Source organism: Hippocampus comes, unplaced genomic scaffold, assembly GCF_001891065.2.
Source record: "Hippocampus comes isolate QL1 unplaced genomic scaffold, H_comes_QL1_v1.1 scaffold143, whole genome shotgun sequence".
Classification (NCBI taxonomy): domain Eukaryota; kingdom Metazoa; phylum Chordata; class Actinopteri; order Syngnathiformes; family Syngnathidae; genus Hippocampus; species Hippocampus comes.
The window spans coordinates 1269604-1288770 of record NW_017805504.1 but is presented as its reverse complement, the minus strand read 5'-3'; the positions used below and the strand labels follow the sequence as shown (position 1 = coordinate 1288770).

The window sequence follows — 19167 nt, the reverse complement described above, 5'->3', positions numbered from 1 at the left end:
GTGGAAGAATAAATGCCCTTTAGTGTATGTGTAGTACCTTGAGATACGAGTTTAATTTGTTGCATTGCCACGCTTGTAATGTAAAGCAATAAACAATTTGACCATTACGATTTCATGCTACGATTGAATTCATTGTGCTGCTCCTTCTCGTGTATAACACCGCACAGTCGTGTAGACATTTTTTTTTTCTAAATTTACAGTGCCAGAAATGCACTTCTTCATCATTTGGTTACTGGTGCAGCAGGTAACATGTCAGAAAATAGACAAAAATGTTGATCATTTTCTCCAAAGTAAAAGCAGATGTTTGTCAGTGTTTTATTTTGATTCCACACAATTACAATCCGTCCTCTTTCATCAAGGACGGAAGAAATGTAAGAATATTGACTTTTGAGAAGGTTGCATTCTGAGCATTAAAAAAAATAATTCTTGGTCTCTAAACGAACAATTGATGATCAGAAATAGTTGGCGATTGACGGATGACTGGATGGATGCGACCGTTGATGCTACTCGTGAGTACGTCAATGTGATTTTCCTTGACATGTTAGCATTAAGCTAGCAGGCCCTTCCTCAGGTTTGATATGTCAATCATATGCGCCACAGTGATGTATTCACGCAGTCGGCATATATTCCTCCCCCTTCCTGTTTGTTTTGACTGAGGGCTCATTTGGTGACTTTTCAGTACTGATGTAGCCACTGGGTTCTCGTCACTCTTTTTTTGTTTTTTTTAAGACTTCACTGAACAGAAACAATGAATTTGGCCGTTATCAAAATCGACTTATCTGGAATGAATGAATAATGTTTGCCTCTCCCCACAATTAGGATCCTCGTGAGGATAAAACTATTTTCGGAGATACTTTTTTTTTGTTGTTCATTGTTATGGCATTGATCATAGCGAGGGGTGCACTTTCCCATCTATGGGGACAGTGACCTTACCGCATACCACAGGGATGTGTGTGCCTCTGTGTGTGTGTGTGTGTGTGTTAGTGGCAAAGAGAAAACATGAAGTGAATTTTTCCATTTGACAAACAGAGGAACGAGTGAGGGGGGGAAGGGGGGTGGATGTGTCAATGTACGAAAAGGAAGCCTTTCCAGACAGTGCCAAATGACATCATCATCACAAATAACCTCTGTGTGCACAAGCCGTCAGACTTGACCGCAACTTACTGCATGCGTGCGTGCGTGCGTGTGTGCGTGTGTGTCTGTGTGTGTGTGTGTGAGTGTGTGTGAGTGGGCGCAAACCCTATAAAAGCAAAGGAACTCCCCAAGTCATTTACACTCAAGCAGTAGCCACAGGAAACCAGACAGCCTAGTAGACACCAACGACGAGGTAAGAACTTATTCCGAATCGTTTGCAAGCTCCATTTAATAACGCGTCTTTTGTTACGCAATGCTTGTTCCATAAGACAGTCAAGTTTTTCTTTTTCGGTTTGAGAAGGAAAAGAAGTAGTTTCAACAAAAGTTTTATTACAAAAAAAAAAAAACGCCACCGTTGTGAGGAAAGATTAATGTTCCGAGAAAAAAAGCGATATTGTTACCAGAAACAGTTGTGAGAAAATGATGGCATGTCACAAGAAAAAAAAAATATCGACAGAATGTCATATTGTTATGATTGTAACCGTGTAATGAAAAAAAAAATCGTGACGTTAGGAGAGAAGTGGTATTGTGGCGAAAACGACAGAATGTCATATTGTTATGATTGTAACCGTGTAGTGAAAAAAAAATCGTGACGTTAGGAGAAAAGTGGTATTGTGGCGAAAAAACAAGGAAGAGTTGCGCAGCCATATTACTACAAGAAAAATAAAATGATGTGGAAAAAAAATCGTAATGTAACAAGTCTTGTTATTACTGGGGGAAACAATAGTATGAGGAAAAAAATATCACAAAAGCAAATTTGTCATTTTATTGGAATGAATATAGCCACATTCGGGTCGACAGATTAATCTTTTGCAATTTGGACTGTAATGTTTGCACAACGCTAGCAGTGAGTCACAAACACGGCCTGAGTGAAAGGGCACCGGCCAAAAAGCACACTTGTCTGCTGCCTCAGATGGCAGACAAGTGTGAACACTAACAAGTCTCACCGTGGAAACTTTACTGGAATGACATCATCATTTTAACTGAATAATCCAATCATATTCCAGGAAATTGTTTGGAGAAAACAGGCGGGATTCTCTTTTTTTTTTTTTAATCCATTTCTTATTTTATTCGAAAAAAACTCATCATTTTATGTCTAAATAAAAATGATGTTCTAAGAATAAAGTTCAGCTGTTCATTTCAACAATAACACCCACCATGTTTTCCTCAACAGGATGTTTTGCAAGTACGTGATCGTTGTTCTCTTGGCGGCCGTGAGCGGCGGGGCCGTGATGGGCTCTCTGCAGGACAAACAGACCAACTTGGGCTTAAAGGTCTTCGGCCATTTGGCCAGAGCTTCGGCGCACCGGAACGTGCTTTTCTCCCCGTATGGCGTTTCCTCCGTCCTGGCGATGGCGCAGCTCGGCGCGGCGGGGAACACTCGCAAGGCCATGACTGCCGCAATGGGATTTTCCCTGCAAGGTAGTACTCCCAGAGCAGTCATCCATTTACCTTTCTTCAAATTTCGGCGTGACACAAAATTAGAAGTGATTTCAAATGGCAACTTTCTGGCTTCAAGAAACACGAAAAGAAATCAAGATTAAAAACAACGTGGTTGTCAGTAAGAGTTACTTGATAACCCTCGTCTTTTTTTCAATTGACATCTCTCGTGTTGGAGCCATGATTCATGTCAGTCCACTTGGTGCAACAGCTCTCCAAGGGGTGATCGCTCCTATTTAACGAATGAGTAGCGGTCGACCTAATCCGACGCAGTGTGATTCCTTAATCAGGGGTTGTATGTACACAAACAAGATCTGTAATGTGACGTGAAAGAAGTGGTCACTTTCCACTATATTTACCCCGTGTTATTGAAAATAGTCTTCATGTCACATACATATAATGTGCCAGTTCTAACATCTGACATGATCCGCAATATGTGTCCGGCAGAGCGCGGAATGTCTCGACAGCAGCGCTTCCTGCAGCGCGACCTCCACGCCGAGGATGGTTTGGAGTTGGCCAGCGGAGTCATGGTGGAGAGGAAGATGAGCCTGGAGAAAGGATACCGCCAGGCCCTGTCCAAGGCCTTCAGGAGCCACCCGCACCAATTGGACTTCACCAAGCCCGACCAGGCGGTGGAAGTCATCAACGCCTGGGTTTTGGACCACACTGCAGGTACTGAAAAGTCACAGTTGTAGTGCTGTACCAGTCAGTAAAAGTTGGAATATTACAAACTAAAGTCATATTTACGTCCCTTTTTTTTTTTTTTTTACCATACTATGAGAAGAAAATCTGACTATTGTCTGTACCTTTCTTGTTCTTTCTCTTCAGTGCTATTCTTTTTAATTCATCCTGAATGGTGTCCGGAATGTCACCTGTTTTAACCGTTGCCGCTGATTTTCGCAGGCGCCATTCCTGAGTTCTTGGCCCGGGGATCGCTGAGCGAAGAGACGCGCCTGGTGCTCCTCAATGCCCTCCACTTCCAGGGACTCTGGAAGGTTCCGTTCGACCCCAAGCTCACGCACGAGAGAATGTTCCACAGCGCCAATGGCAGCTCCGTACCCATTCACATGATGACACTCACCAACCGCTTCAACTACGGTAGCGTCAAAAGAGCACGGGAAAAAAAATCTACTCGAATACTCGTATTTCTTGATCTACAATCTCCGACTACTGCTTTCACAGGGGAGTTTGTGACTCCCAGCGGCGTGGACTATGATGTCGTGGAGGTCCCGTATGAGGGCGACTCGCTGAGCATGCTGCTGGTGTCGCCTTTCGAAGCCGACGTGCCGCTCAGCGCCCTCAGCGATGACCTGAGCAGCCAGCGGATCCGGCAATGGAGAGCCGAGCTCAGGAGCGTTCGGAGAAAGTTGACCATGCCCAGGTAAGGAATCGTGCCGCATATATTTCCGACTGTGAGAATCAGGTTGTCACTTCACATATAATGACGTCAGAACATTTCCGTTTTCGTGTCAGGTGGGAAAAAAAAAATCAAGACTGTTGTAAGAATAAAACTATGTGAAATAGTCATAATGTCAACGGTGTAACATCGACATTTTTTGAAGAAAGGCCCAACAGCACAAGAACAAAGTTGTAGCTTTGCGTGGGGAAAAAAAATATATCATAATTTTAGGAAAGTAAAGCTGAAAGTCCATGTGGAAAAAGTTGAAAAGTCGTGAGGGTAAAGTTGGAATTTTATGAAGAAATAAATCACAATGTTACGCAAATGAAGCCAAGACAAGATTTCGTCCACAAGGTAACTCAATGTGCTTCACATAATTAAAAGGACACCATTTAAAGGTATTTACAAACAAAAAATTTTAAACGTGTAAAAGCAACACGGAAACAGGATGATGTCAGACATTTAGATGGAAAGTAAAGAAATAAAAGTAGCGTACTAAAATTTCTAAATCAACATACGGCACAAGAACAAAATTTTTGAAAAAATGATTCTAGAAATGCTTTAAAAGACCCAAATAAAGTCAGAATTTTATGCACAAAAAAAGTATATAATTTAGGAGAACCGATCAAATTTTTTGGCCTCTTCGCCTAGAAGAGCATAAAGTAGCGTTTGTTGTTGTTTGCAGGTTTACTCTGAACTCGGAGGTGAACTTGAAGGCTGCACTCATCAGCATGGGCCTGGGGAACATGTTCAATCTGGCCACTGCCGATTTCACCCGCATTACAAGTGAGTCAAACAACAAAACTGAAGAAAACAGACTTTGACATTTTTATTCTGGATATTTATTGATATTGTAATTGCTTACCGTTTTTTTTTTTCTTGCCATTTTTGTCCTACGATGGAAAGAATGCTTGTATTTGAAATGTGTATCGCAATGAACATTCACTTCCATTGCCGGCTGTACAAGTTCAAGATCTATTCTTTTAAAGGGGCTGACGTTTATTTGCGCAGAACTATCTATTTGTGGAACTACAGTGCATTTAATACATACATGGCTGATTCTTCCTTTTTAGCCGACGAGAGGCTTTGCGTGTCCAAGGTTCTCCAGACAGTCAAGCTTGAGGTCAACGAGCAAGGAACAAAGGGAGCGGCGGCAACAGGTAATAATAATTTCCTCATCTGCAGATGGGAGAGGCATTTATTTGGAAACATTCAAACCTGAGGCAGATGCTCACACACTGCAAAAAAAAAAAAAAAAAGTTGAGTTAACTCAAAATTTCAAGGCAACAAACTTTGATAAAATTTTAAGTTGGGCATTTCAGCAAAATATTTAAAATTTGCTTCTCCCCTAACTTAAATATGTAATTAAAACAAGACAGCAAATTGCTTTGGAGCACACAAAATGTTTGCTTTGTTATGCCAACGAACATTGTTACCGTAAATGTCAATAATTTATTTTATAAAGTGATTGATTCCAACTTCAATCACCGCTTTAGCCCCCCAAAAATACAAGTTGTGTTTTTTACAGTGCAGCATTGCAGGGCAGCCACATATAACTGGACCACTGTCATTTGAGTATTTCATTTTATGTGAATTAATTAAAAATGCTGCACTTTTATGTGAGTTGTAATACTGTGGGAATAACGTAAGTGACGACGTTACGAGAATTATGTCGGAATTTCACATGGGAAAAACCTGGCCACATTAGGAGCATAAAGTCCTGATTTGATGTGAAAAAAAAGTGGAATCATGTTGGAATTTCTCATGAAAAAGTGGTAACCAGTGGAGAATAATGCATTTGTGTCTCTTTTCAGCCGCTGTGCTATTTTCCCGAATGGCAGTGGAGGAGCTCACTTTGGATCGGCCTTTTCTCTTCTTGATCCAGCACAAACCAACGGGGGCCATTTTGTTCATGGGCCAGTTCAATCATCCCGCTTAAGAAGCGAATAAGACTATTTACACTGTGCCCGACTACTGCTGGACACCAGAAGACAACTTTTCAAAACCAGGACTTTGTTGACATGAATGACACTGATGCACTTCCTCTTTCTACTCGTTTTCATTCATTGTCTTTTTGCCATGCTATTTTTGTATGTATGTTTTATTTATTAAAAGATATATATTCTGTTTAAAGTTCGTTTTTTTTTTTTTTTTTGGGTGAATGTTGAAAAGTTACGGACTCAAAGCACATTTTTCGCCAGAAATGTTGTAAGTAGGAGCTTAAAGTACCGTAGTACTTCTTTGTGAAAAAAAGTGGTAACATTACAAGAATTAAGTGGTTTTATTCACATCTAAAATAGCTGTAGCAGTAGGAGAATACACTTGGAATTGTAGGCAAAAAGAATTAATTTACATAAAAAAAGTGATAATGTTATAAAAATATAATGCATATTTTTTGTGAAATAAGTGGTCGAACTGCGAGAAATTAGATTTTATTTTATATGAAAAAAGTGTTAGCGTTACCTCACTCAAGTCGTTATTTTAGCCAACAAAAAAATGTATATTGTTATGAGAATAAAGATGTAATTTTATGCTGTAAAATTCACAACATCATAAGAAGAAAGTTGTAATTTTACATTACATCCCGAATATATATATTTTTTTCAATTGAGATTTTGATTCAAACAGTTATGCCTGAGCCCGGAATTGAATCCCGGACCTCAGCATGCTGAGGCAGACGTGCGAACCAGTCGCTCACTGTCCGGCAGGTACTGAAGTTCAAAAAGTTTTATTTATTTTTCATTTTAAAAGTGAATAACCTTTTGACAGATGAATGTTGGTTACAAAAATTAAAATGTAAAAAAAAAATGTTTAAAGTAAAAGAAGGAAAAAAAAGAGTTTATCTGCGCTTCCACAGACGATCAGCCAAAATCCCGCCCTGGCGCTCATTCCGCCAATCAGAAAGTGACTTCCGCCCGGTGGCCCCGGGCTACGCCTGGATAAAAACCTGAGCAGGTGGACGCCGGACCCGACTACTTTCGGTTGGGGCGCCAATCGCGGAACGCAACGAGGACTTACATCTAGCAAAGTGACAGCCAGCATGACCGACGCCGACGCCGAGGCACAGAGCGCTCCACCTTTGGCCCCCGTGGAAGACAAGCCACAAGCGGAGAGGAAAATCATAGGTGAATCGTGGGCGTACGTGTGACTCGAAGTTTGTGTTGATTGACTAATCACGGCGTAAGTGAGCTCACCTGCGCAGCCATTTTTGTAGTCCTGTCGTCATGTTTTTGGGGAGAAATGGTGTGTCTGCAGTCTTGAGTGATGTCCAGTTGGCCTACGTATACGTGTTCAGATCAGGGTAATTAATATGAATTGCGAAATTTAAGTAAATGTGTTTGTGTGAGCGCAAGTCATGTTTATAAAAAATATTTTGAGTACGTAAATGCTGGTTAGTATAACGATGTTGGTACTACACCAGAGAAGGAGGTGCAATAGGTCAGAAATCTGTGTAATCCCAGTTAAACCCCTTCAGCATTTTATTTTAATTCATTAAAAATATAAATTAAAATATTTTTTTATATTACAATTGATTTTTTCAGCCCTGATATGTGTCTCTCGATCACCGTTTTAGCCCTGGGAGGGGAAAAAAAAATCCTTGAGGCATACCTGTAGTGAAGTCACTGGATGGGAAGAAATTCACAAACCGGATTTGATTTGTGAACATTTCCAAACAGGTCTACTTGTACGCCATTCTGTGGCTCTTCCGTTCTCTCTGTATCTCTGTTGCCCAGTATCCACTTCTGTTTGAAACCTTGGTCTCAAGGTGTCAAAATGTGAAGACCATATGATGACTGGTTCAAGTAAATTTAAATTGAGAACCACTGATTGTATTTAATGTTAGGATTGTGATAACCATTAGGATCAAAATTAAAAGCCCCTTAAAAAATGGATGACTAAAAGCTTGTTTTATTTTTACGACATTGTGGCCCTTCCCAGTGACCTGATGTGCACTTGATTTCAAAGTCTTACAGTTAATCATTGCCTCACATGCATCACAATCAATGAGGCATTCCCAAGTTAAATCTTTGCTACAGAGCTAGTTAGCATTTTTAGCATTGTGTTTGGATTTAGTTGGCTATGCTTTTAATCGAATGCTTCCATTGGTTCAGCCACCTTGGTACAAGGGACAGTGAAGTGGTTCAACGTACGTAATGGATACGGCTTCATTAACAGGTATTTATTTCTTCAATACATATTCGCACTGTCTTGTAAGCAGGAGTGACAGTGATTTGTATTGCTTTCTTCAGGAATGATACCAAGGAAGATGTGTTTGTTCATCAGGTAAAGCGTGGCCTAAATTTGGTGACAGCTGACTTGTTTTGGTGACTTTTGTTGTCTTTTTCTCAGACGGCAATCAAGAAAAACAACCCGAGGAAGTTCCTCCGGAGTGTTGGCGACGGCGAAGTGGTAGAGTTCGACGTGATCGAAGCTGTCAAGGTCAACACAAGCCATTTCAACTTTAAAAAAAAACAAAAAAAAAACGCATGGCAGATATTTTTTCCAATATTAAGTGTAACATTAAATTTGAGAAAACGAGTATATGAAAAATGACTAGTATTGCAAGAGAAAGGGGATGAGAAAGAGGTCAAATGAAATGGTGAAAACAAGTTTAAGAGAAAAATGAAATGCCAAAAATGACAGCGAAAAGCAAAGGCAAGAATGAGTAGTTTGATTACCTGATTTGTCAAATTTTTTTTCTTCACCTGGCCAAATCTTAAGATTTATTTAGTCTTTTTTAAAAAAAAAAAAAATTGAATTGTGTGAAATTGTTTAGCTATCTATTGAAAGTCTTTGTAAAAATAGGTTGACTTTTTGAAGGTTTCAAAAAACTGGATTTTTTTTTTAAGGCGTTGAAAGGAACCCTGACACTGACCCCTACTATTAAAACACAGTTCGAAATGTTTCATAATTTCTCTTGACTCAAAAACTCTCGTTTGTTATCAGCATAATTTGATTCGAAGCGGCCGACATGTTTGCGTGTGCGCAGTGCAGTCTGGGATGATGTGAAATGGTTGCTGCTCTCTGCCAAGCAAACGAAAGCAATTGCCGATTTCTAGCATCAACCAAAAGGAGTCAAAATGCCAGGCGCTGTGTAGTTTAGATGTAATTTTCAGTCGAAGGGGAATCTTGCAACCACACCCCGGTTCGAATTGAACTGCTAAAAATGGCGCCAACCATGATGTTTTGTTGTTTTTTTTTTTTTTGTTTTTTTTTTTTTTTTTATAAAAGGAAGATTAATTGTATCTTTCGGACCTAAGAATTCAGATCCCTTTATGCATTTTATGTTGTCTGAACAAGTTAGGACTTCAGATTTGTAAAGTTGTTTCCAACGACCTCCCCAAGGGTTCGGAAGCAGCCAACGTGACTGGCCCCGGCGGGGTGCCTGTCAAGGGGAGCCGCTACGCGCCCAACAAGCGCCGCTTCCGGCGGCGGTTCTTCCCGCGGCCCGGGGACAAGCCGGCAGACGGCCAGACCCCCGGCGTCGATGAGGAAGGGCGTGCCGACGATGGAAGACCCCAACTGCAGCAACGCCAAAGGCCTCGCCGACCGCTCCCGCAGTCAAATGTAATTTATTTATTCATCGGTTTATTTCTTCAATTTTAATGGCACCTGCCAATTGTTTTTCAGGGTGAAACAGGCGAACTAAAAGGCACAGAAGGAGATCAAACACAAAGACTGCCGCGGCGTCGGTTCTGGCGGCCATATCGGCGGTAACGTTGCAGGTTTTCATATTTCCTGACTGATGATTGAATGCGGCTTTTCTCGCCGTTTCCAGACCGTTCCGTCCACGACCTGCTTCGGCCCATCCGAAGGAGGGTGATCAGAATCAGCAGCAGCAGGCAAATGCACCTGAGGAGCAACCAGAGTCGTCCGAAAACAATGCAGATGCCGCAGAGGGCCAGAAGCAGCGGCAACGCCAGCTGAGACGCCGACGGCAGAGAAACTCTGAGTCATCGGTCTCCAAAGTGAGCCGACTGCTAGTAAATTCCGTGTGTGTTTGAGTTTTTATGGGCATTGAGCTTCCACTCTGTCTCAGAACGGAACTGAGAAGTCTGCCTCGGAACCCGGTACCCCTCCTCAGACCTCCAAGGGAGACTTGAAATCCAAATCCCCGAAGGGCTCTCTGAAGAGCCCACCCAAGTCACCAGAGGCAAGTAAACCAACCGCCCGTTATTGAGGGTGATGGCATTGACCTTTTTGACCTTGACTTGCAGCAGCCGGCTGACACAAGTGTCCCGGCACCGACGGAGTGACGGTCCCTCGCGGACAGTCGAGGGACCCTTGAGAAGGGGTGGGAATGAACCTTTCAGTTTGGTTCTACATGAGTTTTCAAAAGCTTTGCCAAATTATGACTCAAACGTTTCCTTCACTTTTTTTTGTTTTTGAAAGGTCCATGCATTGAAGGACTGGCCCTATTTGAGAACGTACGTCTCCCCTCCTTGCACACCCTCAATCCCCCCCGTCCCCTAAACCTGCGTCACCCCTCGGAACACCTCTGCCCCGCCCCCACCTTACTCCATAGGCAGGAAAGACACAGGTGTGGATTTTCATCTTAAGAAGGGGCCTGAAAAGGGAAATGATTAAAAAAAAAAAAAGAAATGCTTCAAGTTCCCTAAAAAAAAACAACAATTTTCTTTAAATTGATGCATCAAGTAGTTACTACAGGAACTAGCCTTGATTTTTATTTGACTTTTTAATTTTGTTGAAGAGGGGAGAACAAAGCAGGTGCATTTACGGGGCTGGGTTTAGTTACCACCTGACAATTCTTAAAGGTACCCTTCGTTATCCTCGTTAGAGGGTGAATTATAAATGGAAAAGCTTTGTTTTACTTGTGATTTTTTTTTTTTTCGGTTTCCCATGGAGGGGATTATGTGCAATGTGAAAAAGTCGATGTGAATAAACCATGTTTGCAATTCTGAGGATTCAGTCCTGTTATTTTTATTGCTGTTCATTTATAGGAAATGTACACAAACATCACGCTTTAAATTTTTTTATTAATATCTACTCAAGAGGTATAGATGGAAAAGGAAGAGGCTCCAGAACCCAACTGCCTATGAAATGTTAACCAGGATGCGCATTTGACTAAATTTCCCTGATTGCAACGTTATGACAAAATTTTTGCAATTCAACGTTGGCCGGCTGTCTTGTACGTGCTTAAAATTGGGCAACCATCGTTCATATTTTACAGGCCGAGGGAGGTTTAAATTTCTGGTTTCAAACTGTGGCGCACAATGACAAAAATGCAAATATACTTTTTTTTTTTTGGTAACTTGGCATCACTCATCTGGTTGTAGATACAATTAGGTAGCTATTTAGCCAAACGGTGAAGATGAGAGAATTTGTACAACTGCCAATGAGAGTTGTCAAATGTCTCCAGCATGCTATCACAAAAACTTTACTTTTTTTACGATTGGACTTAAACTAAATGTCAAGACTCCCTGCAAAAGTTGTGTAGATACAATTAGGTAGCTATTTAGCCAAACGGTTAAGATGAGGGATTTGTACAACTGCCAATGAGAGGTGTCAAATGTCTCTAACATGCTATCACAAAAACTTTACTTTTTTTACAATTGGACTTAAACTAAATGTCGAGACTCCCTGCAAAAGTTGTGCCTTTTCAGGCTTTGCGTTATCAAACTTGATGCACACGCTATGATGAGAATGATCATGTTTTGATAATTTAGGCTCAGCTTGCTGTCTTACCTTAAAATGGGACAAAACATCTTTGAGTTCCTCTTTTGAGGACCTGAAATTATTCTTTTTAATAGCCACTGAGATATATCATTAAAGTGCAAAAAAATTCCAGTGTGTGGAATTAGAAGTAAATGTGCGTTATGTATTTCCTGGAAATAAGTGTTAGTTTTTTTAAATTTTTTTTTTTTCTTTGAGTTCCTCTTTTGAGGACCTGAAATTATTCTTTTTAATAGCCACTGAGATATATCATTAAAGTGCAAAAAAATTCCAGTGTGTGGAATTAGTAAATGTGCGTTATGTATTCCCTGGAAATAAGTGTTAGTTTTTTTTTTTGTTTTTGTTTTTTTAAACACAACACTCAGATTATAAATACAACAAAAGCCCTCCAGTGTCGTCATGGAAATTGTCAGTTAATGCTTTCGTCCCCAAAGTAGTCCAGTTCCGTGCTCGTCTTGTTGAGTTCCATATCCATGTCCATCATGGCGTCATCGGCTGAGGCGTGGTGGAAGTTGGCGGAAATCTGGTCGAAGGTCTTGCCCCGTGTCTCGGGCACGCGGAAGAAGGTGAAGACGAGGAAGAAGAGCAGCAGCGCGGCGAAGATCAGGAACACGTACGGTCCGCACAGCTCCTGGGCGCGGGGATTAATGGGTTGTTTGATGTGGTGTGCTTTGGATCAGGAGACCACTTCTCATCCAAAGGAACAGTTCATGATCCAAAGCGTATCACATCACCTATCCCCGATTGAAAGTTACCCCTCATGATCCAAATCATACCACATCATGAGGATCTAATATAAAGAATCTTTATGCTTTGGATCACGAGTTCTTTTTGATAGATGTGTGATGTGGTATGCTTTGGATCATAAAGAGTTCCTTTCAATGGATGAGGCCTGATATGATACTGTATGTGTTGGATCGTAATTTCTTCCTTTTGACAGATGACATGATGTGGTATGCTTTGGACAATCCATTCCTTTTAACAGGTATGTTGTGGTATGCTTTGGATAACCTATTCCTTTTGACTGGTATGATATAGTATGCTTTGGATCACGATTAGTTCCTTTTGATCGATGGCATGATGTGGCATGCTTTGGATCATGACCTATTCCTTTCGCTAGATGTGATGTGGCATGTTTTGGTTCATGACATGTTCCTTTTGCTGAATGGAATGATGTGATATGGTTTGGATAGTGACCTGTTTCTTTTGACAGATGACATGATGTGGTATGCTTTGGATCATGATCTGTGTTTTTTGGGAGGGTTATAGGAGTGGGCATACTCACAGCAACGTACTGGAAGCCCATGCCAATGATGAAGTTAGCGGTCCAGTTTGAGCAACCTGCCACGGCCATAGCAGCTGGTCTGGGACCCTGTGAGAACAGCTCGGCGACAATGAACCAAGGGATTGGACCCGGACCGACCTCGAAGAAGGCCACAAAACCGAAGATGGACAACATGCTGACGTAGCTCATTGCGGGGACGGTGTCCTGTGAGGAGTTGGAAGGACAAGCATCAGGAAATAGCCTGTGCCACTCCAGGCGGCCTGGAATGCTGGGGTGGTGCACTGACCAATAAGCTGAGAGCTATGGTCATGACCACAGCGCAGACACACATGCCGCCCAGTCCCAGCATGTGGAGCGTCCTCCGGCCCATCCGCTCAACTAGGAAGAGCTGTCAAGAAATTGCTGTTAATTCCTGGCAAAAATCTGGAAAGTATTTACAGCAATCCACTTTTTCCATATTTTATGTTGCAGCCTCCTCAAAATTCTACACCCAACAACCCATCATGACAATATCAAAAATGTTCGCTCCTACTATTTAGATTTTTGCAAATGTATTCAACATAAAAAATAGGGCTATTTTTATACTGCAGGTCGATTCCAAACACTTCATGAACGCATCTGTTTTTCGAACATGAACGACCTCATCAATAGATCACATTTAACTAAACAGAATCCAGATTTGGCATCATCACACCCTGCAGTTGTGTGAAGGTAACCTAAGAAATCACAAGTCCAGTAGTCATGGCCTGTGATCGATAAAAATCTGCAAAAATAAGCAACCACTGATGTATTTTATTTATATTTTAAATTTGTATGATAAAATATGATTGTGATGTGCAGGCATTGTTATTGTCCTCTTGGGGTCGCCATCCTCAAATTGTCTACCACAGGGGTCGGATTAAAGGCTTATTGTTGACTTCATTTTTCATGGTAAAATAGCAACATTTCAAATTGTCTTCACTCTTAATAATTTTGTATATTGAAAGTATTTTTAAATATCTCCCCTAATTAAAAAAATAACAACAATTGAGCCACTATTTTGTCTCCTGGCTTCTAATTTTAGAACTAGTTATCCATCAATTTGTTGTGTATACAGAAAGAAGTATTGAGAACATCAAAAATTATGTGGCTTCATAATTATGAAATGATTTGAGTCATACCTCGGTTTTCAAACGTCTCTATTCTCAACGAAATCGGTTTTCGACCAAAAAATTCAAGTTTTTTTAAGCCTCGTATTACGACCGCAAATCGATTTTCGACCAAACTCAGTAAACCCGAAACGGCCACTCGACTCATCTCGGCTTCCTTACAGTACATAAGGAAGTGACGCTTCCTCGTGTAACGTTCATTGAGAGCAGACGTGTTTGTTTTGATTTACGCAAATCTGTTTTTTCTGTTATTTCTGCATAGTGTATTAGCCCCTAATCATGGTCTAATAAAATAGTTTCGGATTTCGAAAAAATCGTTTTTCGAACAGCCTTCTGGAACGGATTATGGTCGAAACCGAGATATGACTGTAATTACAATGTGGCCTGCGACAGTTTCTGCGACTTTGGAGTATGTGCGCCTTTAAAAGGTGGAGCCTGGCCAGGTGAGTGACATGGAAACCAGCGAATGAGAGTGTAGCGGCTTTCATGGCTCAAGTTTCCAAATCGCCCCCAGTTCAACCTGATGGAGGTTGAGTGCCAAGCTTCTCACCACATACTAAAAAAATTACTAATTGTTGCCAGAGGTCTGTGAGTTGGAAAACGTCATGACTCAATATTGTTTTGTAATTAAAGGCAAAATACGAATTTATTCTACTTTGGAATTCGGCTGGAACACAAAATGAGGAAAAAGTGAAGCGCCCCGAAAGCATTTTGGTCGTTTCTGAAATGAAGAATTGTTCCGACTGACCGAGACCACGGTGAAAGCACAGTTCACCACTCCGGCTCCAATTGTGGCATAAACTGGACTTTGGACTCCGGCCTTGGTGAAGATGCTGGTGGAGTAGTAAAAAATCTGCACGGAAGCACGACAAAAACATCACCGGATGTATTTTGCTCACGTGCTGTTGACGGCTTACCGCGTTGATCCCGGAGAGCTGCTGGGAGAGCTGCAGCAGAATGGAAATGACCATCGGCTGGCGGTGAAGCGGCGACCTGAAGAGCTCCGCGATGGACACCTTCCTTTCCATGTCCATCCTCCTCTTCTCCTCCTTCATCTCCGCCAGCAGGTCGCCCACTTCCTGGCGCCCCGTCAACCTCCTCAGGCCTACAAACCCGACGGGAACGCCACTTAACTCCTGCTGGTCAATCACATTTGTTTGTTTACTCGTGAAAAAGATTTTATCACATTGATGAAAGAGGGGAGGATGAGTACAAAACAATGAAAGAATAAGAGGAAGAAATGTTCAAAGAAGAGGAGGGAGAAGGAAGAACCAAGGATGGTGCTACACTGGATCTAGGGGGTCCTATAGCCCCATCTAAAGTATGTGTTGCCCCACTTTAGCCCCTGCAGCATCATATTTGGGTCACGGTGGGTGCTGGAGCCTATCCCAGCCGTCTTCGAGCAGTTGACGGGGAACACCCTGAACCGATTGCATTATATTTGTGATTTTATTCAATTTCACCTCTCTTGGCGTGGTGCTCCTGACATCGGACGATGTAGAGAAAGCGGGGGCTCTCGGGGCAGAACGGTAGCAGCGCCATCTGGAGGACGGTCGGCAACACCGTCAGCCCCATCAGGATGGGCCACAGCTCCTCACCTCCCAGCAGCTGCTCCAGCCCCAGGATCTGAACGGAAAATCAGTGACTATTCCACAACCGTCCTTCATTGGAAAAATGGTCACCAGCCATCTCACCTGCGCCAAGAGAATCCCTGTGACGATGGCCAGCTGGTGCAGCGTGCCCAGCGCCCCGCGCAGACTGGTTGGCGCTATCTCGCCCACGTACATAGGGGTCAAGCCGGATGCCAGCCCTGGGGTGGGGTCCAACCAAAAGGAGTGGCGTGAAACGTGGCGCAGCGGAATAAAAGCGCGACACTGCGGCGAAGCGCTCACCGCAGTAGGCGCCGATGACAAGGCGTCCTAGGATCAACATTTCGAAGGAGCGACACACCTTGGACAGGCCCATCAGCGTCCCACCCATGAAGGCTAGCAAGTTGTTGATCAGCATGGCTTTTCTCCTGAAATCAGGAATTTAGGATTTATCAACAGCGGTTCACTTCTTTTGACACAATTGCACTTCATCCTGGGTCCGACATTAATGGTGGCCCGATGGCCATGGACCAGCTACTTAAAGATATTGTGCCAATTTGGTAGACCTTTTTTTGAAAAGCTTAGCGGGTGGGCACAGCAGAGGTAATGTCTTGGAGATGGACCTGACATTTTTATCCATAAATATGTCAACCGTGTGCATCAAATCCTCTGAATCTTCATTTTTCAATCATCCATGGGGGCCACGTCAACAATCAAGGTAGTCTCCAAGTGTCTACTTCACAGCGCAGATGTCCACCACGTCAAGACTAGTGCACAACTAACACACCGCATTTAAGGGGCTGATTAGATTGACCACATTTGAAGTCGGCTGTGACCACCGTCACAGCGGCACAGCCGTCCCTCTTGCAGATCTGCCGACCTGTGTTTGTCTACGAAATTTCCAACATTGGATTTTTGAGTCAGACCACGCACCACGCAGGATGAATGCCAGCCACGACAAGCCAAGTTTCAAGTCGGGCTCCCTTACCTGCCCAGCCACTCGGAAACAAAGCCGACGCAGAACGAAGACAACATCCCGCCGATGGAGAAGATGGCAACGGACAGGGACCACAGAGACGTGAGGGTCCCCGCCGGGATGGCTTGTCCGTAGCGGTGCACCCATGTGGCGTTGTAGTTCTCCTCGATGATCTGAGCGCACGACAACATCAAGTCACGAGCTCGCGCTTGTCGTGCGCCAAGGCCTGTGTTCAACATAAATATCTCGGCCCCTATTTTGGTTTTGCTTGTCAGCTGGCGTTTGCGTGACACTCAAGGTGAACCGGGTCACATGACTCGCCAGGAACAGCCACGAGGTTTAACCTCACTTGATGAACCGTTCAATGCAATTTTTGAGCTTTTTAGTTTGACAGCAACTATATGTAGAACTGATTAACTGATCTAAGTGGTATGAAATCTTGCTCGTACCTTCTGAGGTGCATTGATGACACCGATGTTGTACCCGAACTCCAGGGATCCCAGTACAGCAGTGAACACGGATAGGGCAAGGGTTCCAGTCACCGTCTGCAACACACACACACACACACACACACACACACACACACACACACACACACACACACACACACACACACACACACACACACACACACACTAATATTGACATCTATAAATATAACCCAGATATTCCCAAAATACAGGCACCTGTTTCCACGGTGACAGACATGGCACCTTCCCTCCGCTCTCCGATGTTATGTTTTTTGTTCAATGGGACACCCCACAAAGTTAAGCATATAATAATAATAATAATCACAACAATGATAATATTGAAAGTCATTTACTCATTTGGACAGTGAGCTTCATTGTACAAATAAAGAAAAAAAATTCCCTATTTTTTTCTCCATTATGTCATAGCTAATATCAGGGGGGAAAAAAAATCATTATTTAGATCAATTTACGGTCTGAATAATAACAAAATATTAGTATAAACGTAGTTTAAAATAATTTTTAAAATTAATACGGTTTTACCAAATGAAAACTAAAACGGAGCCTCCACTGTATATTTTAAAATAAATGCTAAACAATTTTGAAAAAAAATCATAACACTAATAAATATATCTCTCAGAATTTTCAAAATACTTGTAGCACAATAACATGAATATTTATATATTTTTAAAGTAAACACATCTTTAAGGTTAGCTATACACGTATGTGTATATTGATATCCAATAAGGATCTATTTATTATGATCTAAATTGCTCATGTTTGTGATGGGAAAACTGATGATTTTAATTCAAAACATTTTTTTAATTAAACAAAAATAATATTTTCAAATTAAAAAAGAATAATTCTACCAAATTTGAAAAAAAATATAAGCAGTATAAATATTTACCATAAAAATTAAACAGAAAAAAATTGGCTATGGGATAGATTCTATTTACCACTAGATCATAATAATCTCGTGGAGGCATACCCAGTTGACATTGTTTGTGCAAGAAGCAGTCAAAGGGGTGGCCTCAAGGTCAAAACGCAGAACTAACCCAGGAGTGTTTTCTTTATGGAAGCTGGGCTTTTTCACTAAAGAACTCCAGAAACTTTTCATCCCGATGGCGATCGGCCTGCTCGGTCACAACCCTTTCGAACACACCTCCCAAGGCCACTGACCTCTCCTCCCAGTTGCTGAAAGCCGGCCGGCATGACTTTTGGCAGCTCCGTCAAGCTCCACCCGAGAGAGAGCGTGCCTGGCAGCTCCCCTCTTGGACTTCAAGCTTGGAGACAAAACGCGATCAGATCCAAAAAGCAAACGTGCCCCGGTCCTGCTTTTCAGCAAGACTGTCCACTGTCCACGGCTGGTCTGTAAAGTGACACCAGTGCAACCACGTGCACGCCTCTATCAACAGGGGAAGTGGGGGAGGGGGTTTGGTTGTTGGTGCTGGGAGTGGCAGAGAGGGGCGGTGGTGGTGGTGAAGGTGGGCAGGTTGAAGCTTGAAGACGAAGGTCAAGAAAAGCCAGTGAGCTTTCCGGTTATTCCGATAAAAGAGCACTTTTATGGAAGAGGGGCTCGTCTCTGACCCCCTCGTTGCCTTTGTACTTCCCACCACCCATAAAGGGATTTCTATTTTAGGGTACATGCCAAAAGGTTGCCCATCCCCCCCGGACCCCTGCTAATGTTGTAGTCACACAACAAAGCAGCAGCACAACAGGTGGAACCCAAATTTGGGCATGCGGTTTATATTATTGAGACCTTTAATTGATAAGGTCCGGATCGCGACACAATGTGTCAATATCATATGGTGAGGAAAAGCGATAAACGGCATTATGAAAAAAAATCAAATCTGATTTTTTTATTGTTCAGATGTTATTTGAAGAAGGCATAGAGTCACCATATCCATAATTGATGGTGTGGGGTAGCGATATCGTTTTGGTATTGGTAACGTGCAGTGTACAACCGGGATTTCTGTATGATATCGACTTCTTCAAACAACATGCAAACAACATAAAAAAACATTTGGTTTTATT

General features: G+C 42.3%; 3 protein-coding genes across 5 annotated transcripts; 2 read left to right on the top strand and 1 right to left on the bottom strand.

Moving 5' to 3' along the window:
* The first annotated feature begins 1204 nt into the window (after window positions 1–1204).
* Window positions 1205–6106, top strand: serpine1 (serpin peptidase inhibitor, clade E (nexin, plasminogen activator inhibitor type 1), member 1). Its single transcript, XM_019877544.1, has 8 exons — window positions 1205–1327; window positions 2309–2556; window positions 3022–3246; window positions 3478–3672; window positions 3757–3955; window positions 4659–4759; window positions 5047–5133; window positions 5788–6106. The coding sequence occupies exons 2-8, from the start codon at window positions 2310–2312 to the stop codon at window positions 5910–5912; spliced, it is 1179 nt and encodes a 392-aa protein (XP_019733103.1). The 5' UTR covers window positions 1205–1327; window position 2309; the 3' UTR covers window positions 5913–6106.
* A 754-nt stretch (window positions 6107–6860) lies between these two features.
* Window positions 6861–10895, top strand: LOC109520371 (Y-box-binding protein 2-A-like). Its single transcript, XM_019877543.1, has 10 exons — window positions 6861–7098; window positions 8086–8149; window positions 8224–8257; window positions 8324–8413; window positions 9320–9541; window positions 9605–9687; window positions 9753–9942; window positions 10014–10127; window positions 10192–10268; window positions 10367–10895. The coding sequence occupies exons 1-9, from the start codon at window positions 7014–7016 to the stop codon at window positions 10228–10230; spliced, it is 921 nt and encodes a 306-aa protein (XP_019733102.1). The 5' UTR covers window positions 6861–7013; the 3' UTR covers window positions 10231–10268; window positions 10367–10895.
* Window positions 10896–12011: 1116 nt separating this feature from the next.
* Window positions 12012–18537, bottom strand: LOC109520370 (solute carrier family 2, facilitated glucose transporter member 4). Of its 3 annotated transcripts, none has more exons than XM_019877540.1 (11): window positions 18313–18533; window positions 17116–17211; window positions 16679–16839; window positions 15994–16118; window positions 15796–15911; window positions 15565–15727; window positions 15019–15206; window positions 14850–14954; window positions 13240–13341; window positions 12954–13157; window positions 12012–12299 (listed from the first exon to the last, which is right to left on the bottom strand). In XM_019877540.1, exons 1-11 carry the CDS (start codon window positions 18343–18345, stop codon window positions 12078–12080), a joined length of 1515 nt encoding a protein of 504 aa, XP_019733099.1. In that variant the 5' UTR covers window positions 18346–18533; the 3' UTR covers window positions 12012–12077. The 3 variants fall into 3 exon arrangements, with proteins under 3 accessions (XP_019733099.1, XP_019733101.1, XP_019733100.1); XM_019877542.1 differs by lacking the exon at window positions 18313–18533 and adding an exon at window positions 18189–18296 and having other exon boundaries at window positions 16679–16745; XM_019877541.1 differs by lacking the exon at window positions 14850–14954 and having other exon boundaries at window positions 18313–18537.
* Window positions 18538–19167: the final 630 nt, after the last annotated feature.

Bases quoted from the DNA above. Each gene is read 5' to 3' on its own strand.
- serpine1 (XM_019877544.1), top strand. From the start codon at position 2,310: ATGTTTTGCAAGTACGTGATCGTTGTTCTCTTGGCGGCCGTGAGCGGC. The intron at 3,247-3,477 runs GTACTGAAAAGT...TGATTTTCGCAG, and splicing joins GGTTTTGGACCACACTGCAG to GCGCCATTCCTGAGTTCTTG. The intron at 5,134-5,787 runs GTAATAATAATT...GTCTCTTTTCAG, and splicing joins AAAGGGAGCGGCGGCAACAG to CCGCTGTGCTATTTTCCCGA.
- LOC109520371 (XM_019877543.1), top strand. From the start codon at position 7,014: ATGACCGACGCCGACGCCGAGGCACAGAGCGCTCCACCTTTGGCCCCC. The intron at 8,150-8,223 runs GTATTTATTTCT...TGCTTTCTTCAG, and splicing joins GGATACGGCTTCATTAACAG to GAATGATACCAAGGAAGATG. The intron at 8,414-9,319 runs GTCAACACAAGC...GACCTCCCCAAG, and splicing joins ACGTGATCGAAGCTGTCAAG to GGTTCGGAAGCAGCCAACGT.
- LOC109520370 (XM_019877540.1), bottom strand. From the start codon at position 18,345: ATGCCGGCCGGCTTTCAGCAACTGGGAGGAGAG. The intron at 15,207-15,564 runs GTGAAATTGAAT...TCGGGTTTGTAG, and splicing joins GGAGCACCACGCCAAGAGAG to GCCTGAGGAGGTTGACGGGG. The intron at 13,158-13,239 runs GTCAGTGCACCA...AACTCCTCACAG, and splicing joins CCATAGCTCTCAGCTTATTG to GACACCGTCCCCGCAATGAG.